Source organism: Hetaerina americana, unplaced genomic scaffold, assembly GCF_022747635.1.
Source record: "Hetaerina americana unplaced genomic scaffold, ioHetAmer1.1.p SCAF_8, whole genome shotgun sequence".
NCBI classification, from domain to species: Eukaryota; Metazoa; Arthropoda; class Insecta; order Odonata; family Calopterygidae; genus Hetaerina; species Hetaerina americana.
In genome coordinates this window covers 51,075,846-51,097,298 of record NW_027287427.1, presented here as the reverse complement: position 1 = coordinate 51,097,298, position 21,453 = coordinate 51,075,846, and the positions used below count along the sequence as shown (strand labels likewise).

General features: G+C 34.4%; 2 protein-coding genes across 3 annotated transcripts in view; both read left to right on the top strand.

The window, feature by feature from the left end:
* Positions 1-17,915, top strand: part of Lrp4 (LDL receptor related protein 4) — a 686,041-nt gene extending 668,126 nt beyond the window's left edge. The window contains exons 25-31 of one of the 2 annotated variants that reach the window (XM_071596290.1): positions 343-659; positions 1,136-1,357; positions 4,961-5,204; positions 6,811-7,072; positions 8,736-8,890; positions 12,770-13,048; positions 16,306-17,915. In XM_071596290.1, coding sequence (XP_071452391.1) covers positions 343-659; positions 1,136-1,357; positions 4,961-5,204; positions 6,811-7,072; positions 8,736-8,890; positions 12,770-13,048; positions 16,306-16,488 — 1,662 coding nt within the window. In that variant the 3' untranslated portion in view covers positions 16,489-17,915. Of the gene's footprint in view, positions 1-342; positions 660-1,135; positions 1,358-4,960; positions 5,205-6,810; positions 7,073-8,735; positions 8,891-12,769; positions 13,049-16,305 lie in introns of those variants that run through there. The other variant, XM_071596291.1, reaches the window with a different exon arrangement.
* A 1,377-nt stretch (positions 17,916-19,292) lies between these two features.
* RhoGAP71E (Rho GTPase activating protein at 71E) overlaps positions 19,293-21,453 on the top strand; it is a 196,750-nt gene continuing 194,589 nt past the window's right edge. The window contains exons 1-2 of the mRNA XM_071596873.1: positions 19,293-19,440; positions 19,723-19,881. Coding sequence (XP_071452974.1) covers positions 19,778-19,881 — 104 coding nt within the window. The 5' untranslated portion in view covers positions 19,293-19,440; positions 19,723-19,777. The remainder of the gene's footprint in view (positions 19,441-19,722; positions 19,882-21,453) is intronic.

Below are 21,453 nucleotides of genomic sequence, written 5' to 3'. Positions count from 1 at the left end.
TTCCATTTTCTACTTAAATAACGCTATTAAGGATAATATTAATATTATGTTGGAATTAAGGATAGGTTAGCTGGTCCTTGCCGCAATAAACCAGTTAAAAAATAAATATATTTGAAGTTAACTCTATACAATTTTAAAAGATAATAATAAAAGTGTTTTTTAATGAAATTTGCAAACAAAATTCAAGGAAATATAAGAATGGCTGTGGCCATTTTGATATTTGATATATAGATTAGGAGTTGTTTTATGATGAGAAATTTGCTATGCATTTTTGAATGGCTTGAGAAGTGAAACTTTATTATGGTAAATGAGTAATTTACATGAAATTCCTATCAATTTCAGCCTCCATATCCAGAGAATATGTGCGAAGGGCACAATGGTGGTTGTTCCCATCTTTGTCTCCGAAGTCCTAAAGGCTACTCCTGTGCCTGCCCCACTGGGACACTACTCTCTGAGGAAAATCACCACACTTGCTCAGTGCCTCCATCATCATTTTTGCTATTTGCTACAAGACGTACATTGGCCAGGATTTCATTAGACACACCAGAGCTGTGGGATGTCACTTTACCAATCCCAGGAATACGCAACGCCATAGCTGTAGACTTTCACTGGAAACACCAGCGGATATATTACACTGATGTCCACCTTGACATTATCAGGTCGGTAAATAAATTTTTCTTCTGGTTCAAATTGAAATTTGATCTGATAAACTTTTGGGAATATTCAAATATGTGCTCATTTACTGATTTTTTTCTTTGTTTGATAATTCAATGTCTTATCAAAAACAGAAGCTGATCGTTAGCTATCAAAACAAAGCAAGCAGTGTCAAGATACATAAATAAATAGTTTTAAAAATGGCATACATGGCACCTTCACATGAATAGAAGTATATATAAAAATATCAACAGATTGAAATTTGAGGCAATGCTTTTTGAGCTTTGAAATATATGATACACTGGGCATAGTTTAGTTTTCTACTATCTAATGATAATAGATGTGTCCACTGAATTGAAATTTTATTGGAGTTGTGTCAAAACAATTATTGAATATTTTTAACTAATTCAGAATCATTTTAACTTCATCATATGAAACAAATTTCTTGAGAAAATGTACTATTAATAAATATTTCTTGCAGAAGCGTAGATATGGAAAACATGTCCCAGACAAGTGTTCTTGTTTCAACCAACCTGACAACACCAGATGGCTTAGCTGTGGATTGGATTGCTGACAACATATACTGGACTGATACAGGAAGGAAAGTCCTGGAAGTTGCACGATTGGACGGAACTTGTCGAAAAGTTGTTGTGGAGCAAGGACTTGATGAGCCTAGGTCCATTGCACTCTATCCAAAGAGAGGGTGAGTACAACACAGGATTGGCATGCATGTCAGACCTACCATTGTTGAGGAACTAATGAAAGGACTTTGGAGAAAATACAGCAGTATAATGATAACTATGTTTATTGGTTGCTAAAAGACATGAATGGAACACATGGCATTGATTGCAAATATTACAGACAAGCAAAATAAATTGCACCCTCAGCTTAACGCGAGCTGTGTGGTTTTTCAGGTATCAGATCTTCCTAGGAAACCATAGGTGGTACAGGGAAAGAAACTGCCCCCATACACTGATGTGTGAATTTTACATGGTATTGAGCTTAGTACTAAGTGAGCTCTACCCTCATCTATCAAACAAAACTTTAGGTTGATACCTGCGGTTTCTATGGTCTATGGCATTAGAGGATGCAATACCACCTCAAATTCATCTCAGATGAAATCATAAATTTCAAAGTGTTAAAATCATTTGACTTGACTGGGATTCGAACCCAAATCCCTCTATGTTTAGCTATGCGCTTCAACCACTTAAGTCACCAAGGTGTCCTCTTACACTAAAAAATTTTGGGGGTTTTAAAGGAGCATGATGTTTTGACAAAATACCATACATACAACATCACAGGTATTCATAGTTGTGCTCCACAGTCCACAAGGTTAAAGCCAACATTTTAAACACAAAGGTGTTACACCTTATACAAATTAAGCATCATAATTTTTTACCAAATGACTGCTTATGCATTATATGCCATTGGAATAAATTATTTTATCTGGGTTGTGGAGCATGAATCGATTGACCCACTTAAATCCTCTGGCTTCCAGTGATCCTTTGATATTTCCTGTGCTAAGCATATCTGCCTGATACTTTTTCAGTTAAAGCTAATAACCCATAGCATTGGTTGGAGCTGAAAAAATAATATAATTTGGAATGTGAATTGATCATTTTAAATCATTCAGAGATCCTGGTGAAAATTAATTCCATGAATGTGAGATGGAAATGTGCAAAAAGTGTACCTCCACTGACAGTGGAAAAAGTGCCAGAAGTGCCCAGGAGTATGCCAAAGTATGAAGGGAGTGGGCTTATGAATTCCTCAAGTGTGATAAAAGTTTGAGGATTTGTTGAAGCAATGCACCTCAAATGACATACTAAAATTATACATAATGTAATAGCATGGAAACCTATCATAGGAGTACAAGTATGCTATAGTCAACTATATATATATTCCAATTTAAAGAATCTTTTTTAGGGCTTGATTCAATTTATTTATAATGGAACTTTTACTTTATCATAGAAAATTAGGCAATAAAACCCAGATTTCCATGTTCAAGAATAATCATCAGGTACTTCCACCCTATCAAAGCTACTTTACAAATATCAAAAAATAATATTTAAGGGGGAGAGAGAAAACCAGTGGGCAGGTTGGAATAAATATCATAAAAATGGATAAATTTTAACTTGAGAATCAAGAAATATTATAGTGCTTTTAACATTTAAATCCTATACCACATGGTATGCTGGTGAATAAATTATGATATGATATAATATTTGTGATGGTAATTAGACTAATGTTACAAAGTACCTTCTAATAAGTGACTCTTTGAGTAATTTTAAAGTAAATAAACAGTATTTTTCAATTACCTAATGCCCAATCCAAACTTGATGCTTTTGACCAATATGAGATTTTGAAAAGTAGTCATGATTCTGAGGTCACTGTTGTTTCAGAAATGTATTTTATTCTCAGTTAAATTCTCTTGCATGAGAATTAAACGTTTTGTTTAGTTTGGCAATTAGTTCAATTCTCTCATATTTTAACTATTTTCCTAGGAAACCCATCTTAAACAGCTTCACACATTCTCAGTCAGGCCATGGCTCATGTTGCAATTCCAATTAGGAGGCGAAAAATGAGAGTTTTTTAGCAAATAATAATACTATACTTGGATATAAAATGTAAAAAGTAACTAATAATTATATTTTACTTTGTTCAATGATTTGAGCGGATAAATATAGAACACAGCAAATGAATGCATATTATTTTGCATACATATTATTATACATGCATTATAAGTATGTGGCATATTTTTTGGCTGAAATTAAATTCAGATTGCAATTAAATTTACCATGAAATATTATTATTATCATTAATGCCATCTAGCTTTTGGGAGAATTATAACTGTTATTTTGCACTCTTAACTCAAATATATAGTGGAAATGGTGAAGTGGCGGCACGTACACTTTCTCAGTGAGGCCAAACTTTTTGCAAGAGTTAAATTCTAAATGGGCAATACTTCTAATTTTTTCACATAGCTTTCTCTTTGCATATGATTTTTTTCTTGTATTTTCAGATGTTACGCAGAAACAAAACCTAGGTTGTATTAAAACTATTTTGTATAGAAAAGTCAAGTGTCCTCTTTCATCCTGTAGTTTTCAGAATTATATTTTATGGATGTTCAAAAATCAGGGTAAATTCTGTGTTTGTCATCACATATGACAATTTGAACGAATGGAAAACAAAATAGGTTAAACCAAATTTCAATAATCACCAATTACACTAATGTATAATTTTATTAGTATGCCCTTTTGGTGACTCGCAAGCTATGTTTTAGAGGTGGATGAAATTCTACAACTTGAATGATTGGATGCAACAATTTGGATTTACGTGTATTTGTATTGAGCTCACCATAGTTAAAGTTTTCTCAAATTTTATAGAATGAAAACTTAAAAATAGTGAACAAAAATGGAAAAAAATCAGTGTGGTTTATAAAATGAACAAATGTTTTAAAAAAGTGCTCACTGTGAAACAGCTGAATACAAGGTACACAAGGATAGTGGATTCAGAATGGGTTCCATTTCATGCATCAGCTACCTTGTCACATGAGAGTGGAAGGACTCAAATTCAACCTAAGAGAGACCTAATGCAAGCAATGGACCTTTGAGTAGACTAAACTGTCCTAAAAAAACAATGATGCAGTTTGATGTATTGAAGTTATCAGGTATTAGTTCAGTAATGGATACCAGTGAGCACTGACATATTTGATATTAAGGCTTCATTGAAGACATGAATTGTCATTGGAGTGTAACTATGAAGTTGAACTGGAATAGATGTACCAACATGGCTGATGCATGAAACAAAGCACACCCTGAGTATACTTGAAAAGAATCCTGTTAGGTGTACAGTTGATAATCATCATATTTTAATCTTAAGATTTGCTTACTGCAGCCCTCCATTTTTCTCTATTCAGAGTTGATTCTTTGATACATGATAACTTGTCTGTTTTATGTCCTTCTTAATTTGTCCTTTGTTCTTATTTCTTGGTCATTTTTGTAAGATCTCCCCATCAATTTTCCCTTCTTTATGTATCTTATTGATCTATTGTACCTCAAAGCACATTCAATTCATATACTCATAGTTCTTCTTGATCAAAGAGTTCTCCATATTGTCCTTGTATGATTAATGTAAATGATGAGAGTGTGCATGGGGTGTATGAGCAATGTAGAGAGAGTTTGCATAAAATTATAACACATTCATCTACATCATTATGTATACCTGCTTAATTTTCAATTGTGAAGCAAGTAATCCAACATCTACTCTTGGTTTTTATTTTTCACTAACTGCTTCGTTTCTTTGGCAGCTACCTCTACTGGACAGAATGGGGAGAAAATCCAAAGATTGAAAGGTCATATTTAGATGGATCATCTCGTCGGCTGGTTGTTTCGAATGATCTTGGCTTTCCAAATGGCTTAGCACTGGATTACACTGCAAAACGTCTCTTTTGGGCTGATGCACTAAAGGATCGTATCGAAACCGCAGATCTTCGTGGCCAGAACCGTAAGAAGCTTGTGCCAGCAGCTACTCACCCATTTGGGCTTACCCAGGTATTTGTGCAACTCCATTACCAATATTTTGGCATGTATATTCCTTGGAGTTAATTATATTGATGTGATAATTTTTGTATGGATGCAGAATTCATTTAATAGAACTTTTCAGTATTGTTGGCTCAATGTATCTCAATAAGTTTCATTGACTTGACTCCAGCCTCACAGAAGCAGCAGCTGATGCAAACTGAAACATGCTCATTTCACCTATGGCTAAAGACAGAGGTAACCTGTTAGGAACAATATGCTGCATTGTGAGGAATTAGAAAATTTTCATGAAACTTTATAGCAATTCCACCAATTTCATCACATATGGGACATGTTCAGGTGCCACATATGTGATGAAACAAGTTGTACTGTAATTATGTACGGTGAAATCCACAAAGCTTCGATTAAAACAAAGATTGGATTTCACAAGGTGGAGCCTGATACCATTGAATTACTATGTGCATTGAAATTTTGCCCTTACCCAAGCATATCATTAACTGGGACCTATGTAATGTGAAAGGAGAGTCTGTTCTTCCCTATAGCATAGTTAAAGGATGGAGTAAATGTTTAAAGAGGGGGACAATCACTTTCAAAGGAAGGTGGACTCATAGCTCCAGTCTCCTATGAAATTAAACATTATTACCACAACTGCCATTGTTGGATAAGATCAGTTAATAACATTATGAGCACTATCTGAAATAATGAACATTGGCTTCCACCTGCATATTGGAATTGGCAAAATTGCATGAGACATGATTCTGCATAGTGGGTTCTGTGAAACCCACCATGAAATTGCAACTATCTCATGCAAATCAATGTGTAGTGTGTTCCTCATCCTCTCTAGAGTTCAGGCATAGACCTAGGTGACTTTTTCCTCCTAACCAATGTGAAGTAGCACCTTTGTGGAAAGTAATTTTCACTATCAGAAGCAGGCTTGCTATTCAACTTGTAACAGCTGCCATTGATACCATTGATTCATCAATGGTAGCTGTTGCAGGTCCATTAATGCAATACTAGGGCCAAATCAATGAAACTTGTACCACATACAGTATTATGCTACACATTAAGCTAGTAATGTAAAATATATTAATTTTTTGTATGATAAATAATTTGAATAAAAATATTATCATTACCCTTTATTTAACAGCCCTCACAATTAAGAAGTTTAAAATGATGGTGATTTATTATTTTATATAGCTTCATGACTTGGTCACAGTATGTACTTGATTAGATCACTGATATCAACATTAGCTTGCATAAACTTGCAGTGACTGCCACTGTGTCACAGCTAAAGCTTTTACTTTGTTTCAGTATAATATAGTTTTCATACTAATAATGACCATCTAATGACAGATGCAGAAGTGTTAGTCCTCTAGCCATGTTGTGCCATATTTCTACTTTTCATTTTGGCTGTATTTTGTATAATGGAAATAATTTTCTTTTTGCATCTGAAGCCAGAACTTTGAACTATCAAATGAAACTAATCATTTTACTCCTGAATGTATTGACCCTTGAATTTAAGTTTATCTGGTCTATGTAAGTAGCTCAAAAATTAAGTTGTCATATGCAATTATGTGAATGTGATGTTTTTAAAACTGTTTTTCTTTTCTCTTGGTAGTATGGCCCTCACATCTACTGGACTGACTGGTATCGGAAATCTGTTGAGCGTGCTGATAAAATGACCGGAGAGAGTCGAATAGCAATAAGGACGGATCTTGATGGAGTGATGGAAATAAGGGCTGTTGCAGCAAATCGTCAAACGGGATGGAACCCATGTGCACAAGAGAATGGTGGATGTTCCCATTTGTGTTTATTCCGGGGGAAGGATTACATATGCTCCTGTCCTGATGAGATGGGCCCAGAAGAAATTTGTTCAGTGGGTAGGTATTGAAAGTAAATGGTGGATTATGAATTAAAACACATTGAGAAAGGTATCTCAATTTTAGAACAGATGATAAATAGACGGTAAAGATGATGCAATTTGAGTTCATGGTCAGTAGGTAAATGGTATGATTACTTACCCTGCATACATTTGTTTTCAAGTTTCCTTGCCAATATTTTTTATCTCACTTTAAGTCATGGATATTATTTTATTAATGCAAAATGTGCTTTTATGAACATATTTTTCATTTACTAAAGAATATCTTCTTCTCCCATTTCATAAGAACCTCCTTGCTTTTTCATGTCTTCACTAAGCAAGCGTGAAAATGATAAATGTTGAACAATATTTTTTGTTAAAACTGTTAATTGTATAATCCAATGAGTTGGATTTTTCATGAATCATTTTTCAAGTGCTATCCTCCTGCCAATTTTCATCAAAATCTAATTGGCATTTTCCATGTAAGATGTCTCTGACACATTTGTTTGCTATGTGAGTATATCAGATTCTTTAGATAGTGACTTATCTCAGAGATGTGTGAAACATTTTGACATCACCTCAGTGACATTGCACAAGATATTGCTGAGAGAGAGACCTAGGCTCTGGAGAACATATTTCCATCTCAAATTGAATTCATACGAGTATCATATCTCTTGAAATGTGTCCCAAGATGTTTTAAATTTAACTGAGGCATTAATTAGGAATTTGTTGGCATTGTTCTATGGGCCATATGTGAGCTATTTCTTTGTAGTTCTTCTCATTTACTTTTTATTGTGTCACTGTATTCATTCAATATCATGCCTAAAAAAGAGTCCAGCATGTTTACCTCCCCTTATTTCCAAGTTATATAATTATTAGCACCAGTCCACCAGTAATGGTAGATTTTTGATTGACCAAGCCATTAAATACCACTGTATTTCTAAGAGTTGGCTAAAATGTCATGAATCATATAATGCAATAATTCATTTTTTAGTTTTGCATACTTTCAAACTCATTTAATTCCATCCAAAATGTTTATCCTTTTCCTCCCTCTACCTCTTCTACCTCTTCCAAATAAAATTTTCTCTTCACCCCCTATACCTAGAACTTCTTCATTTGTGCTCCTTTTTGTCCAAATTTTTTCTGTTTTTCTCTACACAAATAGTACTTCAGTATTTGTTGACTTAACTAACATTTTGAGATGCAGTTTCATTGGCAAATAAATTACCAAGTAAGATTCATATTTGATGTTCAGTAAGATGATAATACATTTCAGTATACTATACTCATCTAAGTGAAATGGTTTGATTCTTAAAAACTGAATGAAATATTTCCTATAGTATTTTACATAAGTAAACCTAGAGTATTGTAAATATATTATTACCCTGGTTTTTATTCTCTTACACTTATTATCAAGATAATCATTACAAATTTTTCATGTATTGAATGAGATTTAATTGGCTATTCCTTTTTTATTGATATTTTTATGTTTGATTTTTTGTTTATTATGAGATTTATTGTTTATTATATTTCTAAACTGAATACTTTCAATAGCTCAATGAACGATTTCTTATATTGTTTCTTTGCTCTAATAGGTTACTCCAGAATATTTATCAATTTATTCATTCATTTAGATAACCAACTCTCCAATAAACATATATTAATATTATAATTTTCATTTTTAGAACCTCGATTCCATGTGCCATTGAAGAGGCCGGAGATCAAAGATGGAGAGGATGATGACTACACCGAAGATGATGAAGAATATGATGAGAATGCCTTAGATGAGATCCATGGGGAAGAGGGATCTGCACAAGGAAAACATTCTTCCTCAAATGCGGTAAGCAGTTTGTTTACTAGTTCAACCCTAGGGTATAGCTATTTTCTAATCATCAAAAATGCTAAGAGTTGGACCAATTTACACAAAAACTAATGAAAAAAAATGTTATTTACTTGATGCATTGGAATTTGAGCACAATGGGCTATTTTTATGTCCCTTTACTGGCATGACCAGGGGAAATTAAGGTGGTAGTTCAACTCTGTTTGATGCCTTTCCAGGCAACAGGGTTCTCTACGATGCTAAATTTTCTGCTGAGTCACAAATTAAGGGGAATAGAGAGCTAGCATAACTAACCCTCATTGCAGTGAGCAAACAGATATGTCAAATTCATCATGAAGCATGTAAAATATATACAAAGGGTTGGTCTCATGTCAGTATCAGTATTTACCAATCTGGATTTCTTCATGCTGTAAATGTTTGTTTGAGAATAAGAAAATATAATTACTTATTTATATTCTGGGACTATGTTTCAGATAACAAGGAGTGATACATTGAACATGCAGTTCTAAATCTTTTATTGTACTATCAAGTGACATTTTCACTTCATAAGCATTACTGATGACTCCTGTCATTTATATAGTTAGGTTTTCAGTCAAACTAATCATCCTTAGCCTAAGAGTTCAGTTGGAGTTCATGTTTGCAAGCAGGTAGATTTATAGCATGGCCATTAATGGGAGATGATTCTCCTTTAGTTACCATGAAACCTTTCTGCCTTCAGTAATTTCTTAAGAATAAAATCATGTCCTATGCCAAAATATCATTCTATCAGGTGTTTTAAATTAATGTTTTTCATGTGAAACAAAATACATGATTGAAAGCTCTTCTGTAGATGTAGTAGTTTTTAGGGGAGGTGACCAACAGCTAAGGTCATTTGTACAATTAGGGATGAATGGGAAAGGAGGAAGGGTGGAGAGAAACCCAGCATCGGCATTTGCCTACTCTCAATGAAAGACACATAGGAATGTCGCACGTCCCATCTGATGGATGGCGCACTAGCTTAAAGTGCTCCCCACACACAAAGCACCTCAAGTAAGGATCGAGATAGCACTAAAAATATCAGTCACCTCAAGGATTTGAACCCGAACCCTTAGGGTGGGAAGCGAGTACGCTAGCCTCCGCACCAACCCAATCACCTAGCTCTTCTGTGAAAGCAACTAAGAGACTAATAATGATAATAATTGCTCTTAGGGTGTTTTTAGTTTAAGGTAGGTTTGGGATGGATACATACAGAACAATGGAAAATTTTCTTTCTTTGAAAAACACAACCTGACACCTTGCACAACAATAGGCCCATCTTCAATTTTGCATATTCATTCATTCCATCTTATTCATTCCATTCAACAATAATCTCATTAATAATAATAATAATTTATTTCCCCAATTGACAAATACATAGTATGGTACAGAATATCACACATTATGTACTCATATGGGGTACGTCAAGAAGTACAGTAACTTAATAATTACTAGCCAGGAAAAATAAAATTACACCTACATGCATAATTATGGGCACAATATGAAATTTAATATTACCCAGATTTAATGTAGAAATTCATACTGTAAAAACATTTTTCATTTAAGTACATAAACAATTTCTTTTCAAAAATAGAGAATGTTTTCTCATTTTTTAAACTAATGGGAAGCCTGTGGAACATTTTAATGCACAGAGAACAAGTTCCCTTGGTCATTATTGTCTTGCTAGCAGATACTATACACAGATGATTTCTTGTCCTAGTCTCACTGGGGTGCATGTAATTATTTGATTGGAATAGAGCCATGTTCTTTTTTACAAAAATTACTGAATTATAAATAAACCCACAAGAGACTGTTAATATGGCAAGACTTTGAAAGCGTGGTATGCAGTGGGCTCTATAGGGTTTATTGCTCATGGACCTAAAATTTATCTTTTGAATAATAAATATTGTAGTTAACTTAGATGATGACCCGCTTCCCCAGATTACCATACCATATGGTACAAGAGAATAAAATATACCATAGTAGAGTGTTTTAAAAACATCCATACTAACAGTATGCTTCAGAATTGAAAAAAGATAGTACACAGAATTTAATATGTTACATTATATTTAGTAATTTTTTTTACTTGGCAAGTTCAATTTATGTATCTTTTCAAATTATTCTAACTGACTTGACTATGTGAACCTTTAATAACAAGCTTGAGTTCTTGGTATTACCCAGAGTGCAAAATGTGCCTAGAGGAATACTGAAACTAAATTCAAATGGTGTGAGAATGCAAAGGAGGGAGAGAGATAACCGGAATAGAAGTTGTGGATAGGGGAGGGTATGGTGTCCATAGGCCCATGACTAACTCTCTACTTAGAGTAGGAAGGGAAATGGATAACAAGGGAAAACAGGAGAGAAAAATATAATCTTTTAGTAACAAAACATTTTGAACATTCACAATTTTAAAAAATTTTGACTAGTAAAAATTATAATTGTATTTATTTATTTAATTGTTCATGGATTGAACTGGAAGCAATTATAACCAAGTAAATAAAAGTTTGATTTATTGAGAAATAGCTCCATTTTCATAAAGGAAACAAAGAAACTGAATTTTAGGGAAGTTTTTATAAGTTTAATTTCACATCACTCAATAATTTAAATATATAAGTATAAAAAATGACTTTTCTGAAACACAGAATCTAGTTTATCTGGAACTTCATAATGGTTACTATTGTTACCATTAATTCCGACTGATTAAGGAAGTTTCAGAGGAAAACGGGAATAGCAGGGAGAAAATCAGGAAAGAACTTGAGTGGGCTAAAAAAGTAATCACAAAGTGGAGAAGTTTAATGACAGGGACCCGAAATTAAAATGTAAAGAATAGATTAACAAAAAATTTTGAATCTTTATTGCTTTTTTCCCAATTCTATCAATTCTTTCTCATATGAACCTTGACTTTCCAAATAATAATACCAGGATTGAAATCAGTCCACACGTTTAAACCAAAATATGATTTATAAATTTTAAGGACATATCACCTATCTCAAAATGATCAATATGCTTTTTAACTGTAATCCTAATTTTTTTGTGTATTTTTTCCTTCATTTCGGAGAGTTTGAGTCATGGACCTAAGGGCAACACATACTCTCCCAGTTTTACCTTCTATTCCAACTTTCTCTATCTCTTGGCAATTTTTTCCAGAATAGACATGTAGTTTTATCAGCATGAAATGCTTTTTTAATATGTATCTGGAATATTGTGCTATTAATAAACCAAAATCCTTCACTTACTAATGGGATTAATGTATTTTTTGGCAGTTAATGATCATCGAATGCCCACAATATGGTATTAAATTGTCATTTTAAGTAATTACTGAGATGGTTGGTTTAAATTTTAAATTAATTAAAATGATAATTCAGAGGAAAATATGAATAGAAGTTCATTTCAAAGGAATAGAAACATAAGGGCTCTTAAGTCCTCCATAAATTCTATACTAACATAGCCAAACATTAAAATCAAAAATAACTCCATGTCAGATTTTTTGTAAGAATATGAAACAAATGTACCAAATAATAACTCAACATTCATTTGAAAGATATCTGTCCATATCTATGAGTTAATTGCATGAATATAGTAATACTGTAGGTAACTTTGATTCAAACCATCATTAATAGGTAAATATAAGTATAACTTTCTTGTACGTATATTCATAGCTATAATTAAATACTGCATAATGAGCATGGAATGAGAGCTAAATATTACCATGATAAGTTTCATCGATAACTGAATAAAAATCATTATTCTCTTCAGAAAACTAAGACTAAATCTACAAAGTTAATAAATAAAGGCCTGGTGTTTTAGACTTGACAAAATATCTAATTTTGTACTAAAACATTTATTTCATTGTTTTCTTTTCAGCTAGAAATTTTATCAGTGGTCTCACTGGCTGTTGTTGGCGTTTCCTGTCTTATTATGCTGTCCATAATATACATGAACCGGCAGAAGAAAAAAAATAGAACGCAGAAGAAGTTCCTGTATGGTGATCATGAAAGTGCAGAAGGGGGAGAGGAAGGGAGGAGTGGAGGTTGCTCAAGTGTTCTGACTTTCTCAAATCCAAATTATAATGCTTCCAATCCAGATGTCCCAGCAGACAAGAAACCCTTCTTATGGAAGAAACTGAAATATGATCGATCTCAGGTAAGAGAATTTTCATTTACTTATCATCCAATATTGCAAATTCATCATTACATTGACCATCCAAATATTGTTTGGCTAAAGCCCCAATACATTCTATCCTCCACCACCATATAAATTAGCCTTGAATAGCATATAAACTTCGCATATCATTGTAAGGGAGCCAATTATTTTCCCTGTGCCACCCACACTTTTCCCCAGTAACATTTGGTCCCCATAAAATCATGCAGCTTATATTAAGCTTTAGAAATTACTCAGATTTGTATATGAGGTCTCTGGTCCAAAGCCAGATACCTTGCTCAAGAGGCTAACAAGTAAATTTTTTTCCTATTTAATGTCAATCCTCCAACTCTATGATATATTTTCTCAATATATCAATTTTTTAGGCAGATGAACTTGTTCCTTGGTTTTCACAATGGTGTTTTTTCTTCTATTTGTTTCCAACAAACCCCTAATGTATCAAGGTTCACAAAACCAATCTTTTTCTCGATCTCCATTTGGCTTTACCTACTGTTCCATGTGTGTCCTTTTTCTAAGATTATCCATCCATTTTATATTATTATTTGCATCCACCACCAGATTTCATAGTTTACTTTCTAGCTTAATCGAGTTTTCTTCTCTAGTCATCAATGTATTTGTCTTACACTACCCTCAAATCTTTCCCAAACCGGTTTTTTGTTTTAAATTTATATTCTTTGAACATAGACTTTCCTCATAAGTTATATGACAGTATGAACATGTTGTCCTATAAGGAATTAGAGTTCCCAGAGGTTCTGCTTGACTTAACTAAAACTGTAATGAGAGGAAAGTAGCCATTATAGAGATCTTAAAAGTACCTAGTATTCAGTAAAAAAAGCCTTTCCTTTCAGCCACGGAGAAGGAGAAATTAGGAAATGAAAAAGATTTTGAGTATTCATGTTATTTCTGATAGAGAAAGGAGTCAATACATAAAAAAAAACTTGGCAAATAATCTTACCTGAATAAAACTAGAGATGTAGCTTAATGAGCTGATATATTCAAAGGGGACTCACTTTTTGCTTGCATTTTCTTGTCATTAATCCATATGGCCATTGCTCTGTAAATCTAGAGCCTCCATGGCTTCCCACCCAGAGGGCCCGGGTTCAAATCCCGGCGGTGTTGAATATTTTTCAGAGGTATCTCGATCCTTACTTGAGGTGCTTTGTTCTTCTCCTTCTTCATTAACTGTTTGATAACACCATATCAAATGCATTAAATGCCTAATTAGTAATTTAGTTCATAGTAACCATGCTCAAAAAGCTGATTATCTCATTAACAACTCATGTTTGAAAAGGATATTTCCATTTTTTTGGGCAAGACATTGTCCTATATGAAAGCCAAGTTTAAGAAAAATATAGTTGATTAGAAAATTGGAAAAATAATGTGAAATTTAAAGAAGATTATAAGTAACATGAACATGAATCAACAAACAAATATCAATCCAAGGATATCGCTGTGAACTGAGAATGTCAACTGAATGCATATGGCTAACAAAAGCCAATTATCATGATAACAGGTGAAATTGATGGATCAAGAATACAACTTCTTGGGGGCAATAAAGTCAATTATTGAGCAGAAAGTGATATAGTTTTGTGGATGGTTGTTCTTTTAAACACAAATTTGAAACAAATGGTAATAAGAGTCATAAAATCAAGGTAATTAACTTAAGAAATCCTTCCAATGGCATTATAAAGAGCTTACATTTGTTCACCTCTTGGTAATAATCATGTCTTGTCATTAATGGAAATTTACCAATTAAGGTAAATTTTCTCCAGACCCACTGAATAACAAGTGCTATATTTCTAAGCTCACCTAACCCAATAATCATTATAAAACACTGGGGTGAGTTAGGTGTTAAAACTATATTGGGGTGAGATTGAGATTAGATAGTCCCCTCTTCCACCTGACCCCTTAGCATAATTTGAGACCCTAAGCTACAATAAGCCCTTCTTAAATTCCACATACTTTCTGCCTCCTTTCATTCCATCTCACATGCCTATTATCTTCCTCCCCTAACTTGCTTGCCTAACTTTCTACCCTCTATCACCATCTTCATCATTCACCATCAATAAAAATGCTTTTATTTTTCCTACTTCCTTTGGATTTCTCCCAAAAACCATCTCTTACCCCCTATCATTCCTTATCTGTTTTCCTTTCTGATACATTTAATTTTTCAATTCTTCATCTCATTCACCAAGAATCTATGCCAACCATTTTGCTTCAACAACCAAGTGTCATGCTTTAAAACATGATTGTCTTTCTTCAAATTTTCACTAATATTTTCTTTGCATCCTTACTCAAAGTCCATATCGTCAACTCTCTCTTCCTAGAAAAAGCTTCTTTGCCTAAGATAAGTGTTTCTTTGTCCCCTCAACATGTAAGTTCATATTATGAATACATATTAGATCGTTGTTGTAAATTGAAATAATTATTTAAAAAGAGAAAACAATTGTGCAGAAATAATTTAGTAATAAACATTTATAAGAATTTATTTTCTCGAAAGGATATCACATTGTAAAAAAAATTGAATAATAACATTTCTGCAGATTTGAAGGATGCCTGAAAGGCATAATTTTCTACTATAGTCTATAGTGTCTGTCAATGCTTGTGTGAGGTTACCTTGCCAGCCCAATCTTCCAATAATTCAACCAATGAATAGCTTTAATTATTTTTTCAAATTTAGTCAAAACTATATATATTTCTGTTCCATGATTAATGAATGAAAGTAATGAGTTCACTGCCAGTTGTATATAATGTGGAGAGTGAAAAATTCGCAATGACTATTTACTTCAATTTATGAAAGAAACAAAATAAGTGAAACCATCATTTCTTTGTTTTCTACCTGAGGTTATGACTTATGACTTTTGTTTAAGAGAAAACCTGGGACTGGAATAAGTCTTGTGGGCTTTACTAATCGTATTTCATTCTTTTTCACACACCCTTGGAAGTGGTATTGGAGGCACCAATTTCGAGTTTATTTGATCCAGATTATTTCTTGTGTTTACCATACAGGTGCTACAATTTTCATATATGAGGAATAATCAAATAATGGGGAGATGGAATAGCCTATGATCTCCTCAAATCAGTCGTTAAATATATAAGCAATGGATTTGCTCTAATCAGTACTCCGTTACCCACAAATTCGCCACATACTAGTACCCTTTAAGGGTCACTCATTTTAGGCATCTCTCTAAACTGTTTTGCATTTTGTACTGTTCTCATAGACATTCTCTTTCCCTCAGGAGCGTGTGTATGAACTTCAGGAAGAGAAGCCACCTGGCCACCACAAGGAAGTTCCCTTGATGGGGATGGGGCCATCAGTGATCCTTGAAAGGGCAGCCACACCACCCATCATCGTCCCACAACCCATGCCCCCCCCAACACCCCCACAGCGACTGGATAGCATCAGCCTCAAGGCTGGATGAGATACGTCCTTGCGTTGAGGGGTTTGTCGGCAGCAAATGTGAATTTCACAGTTGGGGGTAAACTACTGTCTTGCCATCTCACACGTTTGTTGAGAGCATTATTGTTAGGCATAGTTTACAGTTCATATGGCATGAAATGAGGGTATATTACTTCTCGGATGTGAACCGAAGAGAATATGGGGATCTTTTATGAGACTGTACAAATTAAATTCAATGTACTGGTCACTAAAAATTGCAGTATTTAAGCCATAAGAGAAAGGCAAAATAACTTCTATAAGTGTCCGCATGCTTCTGATCAAGCATTATCTGACGCCAAATGAATTTATCAAGTTACTATAACAAGAAAAGTCCTGATGAACTCAATGACTGAAAAAGTGATGAGTATTTTTAAACGAAAAAGACTTGAACCATTTGACAGTTCTCTTGTAAGTCGATAATGGTTAATAATCATGTGATTTATTGTGTGATTCATGTTGTGTACAAGTACCTTTGTTCCACGACTGCAAATTTGGCAGTTTGTTTTTGTTGTTTATCCAGTGTTCAATGTAGACATGCACACACAAACTCATTGTTCAAGCTGTGAACACATGTTTCACCTGATAATGAATCATAGAGAAGTTTTTATTTGCTTTGAGAACAAGTTTCAGTGATAAGAAAAATTTTGTAAATGAAATGTATGTAACGAGTGTATATATAAATATATAATATAAATATATATTATGAACTTTTTGTGTCAAAATGGAAGATATTACAGAGAAAAATTATATTGTATTTTTCAAGTTCATAAAGAAGTTTAAGTTTGTCATATATTGCACATGGTTGTTAGAAAATCTGAATCAGGACAGAATAAGACATAAACATAATGAAACAAGAGTCTCACTTGTCGTTTGTAGCTTTATTGTCAAACTGAATGTTCCTCGGCAATGGTAAACTGATTTATATCCACTTTCCAATAACTGTCAATAAAAATGGAGCTCAATGTATACAATTTATGCATCATTTTTATCAAATTTCTGTTGAATATCTTAACCAGTGGTGATATTTAATGCTAATTGGGAAGGATGCACTATAAGATACTTAACGCACAATGTGGCATGTTTATTCATTTTAATGGGGTCAAAGGGGGTACACCATTCCGTGTGAAAAATTTAATGATACCAGCAGTGGGTTGGGAAAATGAGAAATTAGAGAACTTCATGTGTGTTGCATGTGGGGAAGTGCTACGTTTTCTGCCAGAGAAATAGCTGTAGAACGCAAACATTTTGATAAGCAGGGTAGTTCGATGGAAGCAGTGAGATTTGGAAAAATAATGAGGTACTTTCACTTGAGAAACTGAAGAGGGATAGATTGTGAAATGGTGGACAGACAGACTCTATAAAATGTAAAATGTAATCTTGTGTAACATCCAAAACAAAATGAAATAGAACGCCAAAACTCATATCTTCTCATTCTTTATCTTGGGCATCCTGATTTACATTGATATTTAAATGCTGCTTTGAAAGAGGTGTAAAATAAATATATTTAAGATTAACTCTGCTAATACACTCACAAAGTTTGTAATTTCAAAATATGTGATAAAATTCATTTCTATATTTTTAATATCCAAATATTAAATGTTAATGGGTAGCCTATCAGTTTGGACTTCATCAACTGAACTCATATGTCATCCATTCATTGATGTGAACTCTTTTTAACAAGTTAATTTATGCAAAACCATTCTGATATCTTTAAGATGAGATATCATGACATCCTTGAAATTTATTTAATTGCGCTTGGTAGAACTTGCCTATTTAATTTATGAATGGCCTTTGATGGTACTTGCACCTAGGACACACAAACTATTAAAAAAATTAAGTTACTGGCCAATATTATGATTTTTTAATCCAATGATTGTTTAATTTGGGAAATCATGGAGTATTGTCATTATATTTTATTGCGTTAACATATCTATAAAAATTACAAGTGTTGAATTTTCCAATTTTTGCAAATGCCTTATAACTCCACAGTGACATAGGAAAGGTTCCAAAGCCTCCTGGGGTAGTCGTGTAGTGTGTCACACCTCCAACAGATATTTTCACTACTTCCATTATTTTCCCATTGGTGCAATTAACCCATGTTCAATGATCCCTGCAGCAGACCCAATTGCATCCCATTTTCTGCCTACCCTCAGCTACTGTGCTGATGCACATGTGATTTTATTAAATTAACTCCACATCAATGCACACTTGACAAGATATGCATGTTTAACGTGGGATTCGAACTGAGCATTCTCGGAGCGGAAATTAAACGGTTTACCCTGGGCTTAAATCAGTGGCCACTCTTCAATTTTGTCATCCTTTTCACATGGGTGAAATATATGCAATTTAAAACATAACTGTGAAATAACATGAAAATGCATTTTGCTTGACCGCCGTGTTACTCGTGTCCGTTTTACAGCATTAATGTTCCATTATTGCCGGTATTAGTGTTTCTTTTTCTGCCAAGGAGACTCGATTCATTCACTCCCAAGCAAATATGTTAATGAGTGCATTATGAGCTGTCAAACGTAATACACATGTCAAATGGAAATTTTGTAAAAAAGTTCTATAAATCTTAACTGAAACCAAATTTTATTCTCAAAACTATATGCTATCATAACAACTGTTACAAAGAACAAAAAAAATTTCGGTGACGAATTCAGAATCAAAACAGGAATCAAAACATACATTTCGAGTGGCTTTTGTTTCCCAATTTTCCGGTCGCTAATAGTAGTACTTCATTCCACTTATAGATGGCCCTTAAATCGGAAGCCATATTGATTTTTTGAAAGATGAAGAGGAAGGTGTGGTTATTTTCAATTTTGAGATGATTAGTGGTATATATTTTTTGGAGTCTTTATCGCTGTATTTGGTGTTCCTAATAGTAAGATAGTGGCCATATGGGGAATACTCTGTGTGATGGCTGAAACCAAAGGTAGAAATCTGAGGCTTTCAATTCTTTTTATATAGTTGTTTAGCTTTGTGTATTCATCAAAATATTTGGTTGTGGTGCCTTCGTTTTAGTAAATAAATTTACTTTAAGCTCATGAAATCCACATTCTGCATGCTTAGAGGTTACCAAATTACTTAGAATTTTTCAATCTATGTAATTTTTCAATTTGAAACCTACGCGAAATATTCAAACAAACGTTCGAAAGAGGCGACTTAATAGGGGTTGGACGCTTAAGTTGTATGATGTTTATATCCTCCCATACAGGATGTTAGGAGCTGCCAAGAAGGCGTACGCCTGTGTATAGGGATAAGCTGATGAAATGACCAGCTGGACCGAGAGAATGCACCGTCGAGCTGCCACATTTGGAAATGTGGTAACTTCGTGTGGCCATCCATCTGTCCCCTACCCACGTAGGCTGGAAAAGTAAGTACTTCATAATTTCATGTTTATTCATTAACTTAAAAATGATTGATGATAGTTCACATTGTTAATGATTGACCCAATTAGCAGGAGCAATAATACACAGGTTTTGTTGATGCTGCAATATGGGTGGTTACATTTGGGTTTAAATAGCAGTGTTCCCTGTCAACTAGTCTATATTATCAATCATTTTGTTGAAATACAGCGATATCTATTGAGTTATCTTCTTTCGTCAGTTATAATTAAATTGGACCTAGCAGCTTTTGCATTTCAGGTTAGTTATTCGATTATGAACAATTACTCTATTTCAATAGAAAGTAATTGCTGAAAATATCGCATTGATGGCTATATTTAACGCAACAATTGTCTCTTATTAGTGGCGTAGCACCATTCTTTTTTGTCTTCAACTGATGTAGCTATCTTGTAATTCACAGCTATTCAGTAAATCTATGCAGGTGCGCATACGTATGAGACAAATGGGATATTTGAAAACTAATGAGCCTTTCTTTACAAACTCATGACATTAAAACCTCTCGTGAATACCCTTAATTTTTCTTAATACCTCCTTTTTGTTTTCGCCGAACGCCTTAGTATAAATCTTGAGAATTCATTCAATATTTCATATGGCCTTATTTCACATAAGATGAAAGAAATGCAAACATTTTTTGGCACATTAATTACATCAATTGATTCATTTAGCTAAATTCGAGCTTTCAGTGAGATACATCTCGAGGTGTTATCACTGGCTGTCCCACTTCGGTCGATTTTGTTCAATTTAGCCATGTATTGAATTCATAAATTAACGAATTCTTTCAGATAATTTTACCCATGGGGTAGTTGCTGTTATTCGATTTCTTTATTGCAAGCCACGCTGTGGAATCTTCAAAATTCGAATAACCGTAACGAAATCACGAGAGAAATTTAGAACACATTAATTCAAGAATAGCCCTCAGTTTTCGTGATACTAATGGTTGTCGACCTGTGTTTAGACCACATCGATATATTGTAGCTCTACCGATGTGTAATACTCGAGTGTGGCAATGAACGTCGGTGAAGTCCCTTGTCCTCCGTTAATCAGCCCTTGGGGTGCAGTGCAGCATGATAGAGACTGTATCGCTTTGATTCCGAGACTGCGAAACGTGCCGGTTTTTGACTGGCCAACGAGGATCAACTGTGGAAGGAATCGACTCGAGGAGATCCACCCCAAAACGGTCAGGGTGTATTTTCGTGTTTAATCAGTCGCGAAAGAGCGACCCCAATAAGTTGTGTTCGGCGCGAGTGCGGGTTTGTGAACTTTTAACCATGGGTAGGGGAATGGTAATAGAGGTCCGTGGAAGATGATCAGTAATAAGTCCGGACACGAATTTTTTCCACCCCGGCCCGAGTCCGGTGGATGCCCCAGTGGGCTCGGCGCATGCGGTGGCCGGCGGAGAGAAAAGTTCGGTAGGAGGTGGCGACCGGAGGGTTTTTGGTTCGGATGTGGGGGGGGGGGGCAAAGCGCGCGCTTTTAGGTCCATCGCAGCCTCCGTTCGGTCTTCGACGACGCAGCCATCCGGCGGAGCTGGGACCTGCTCC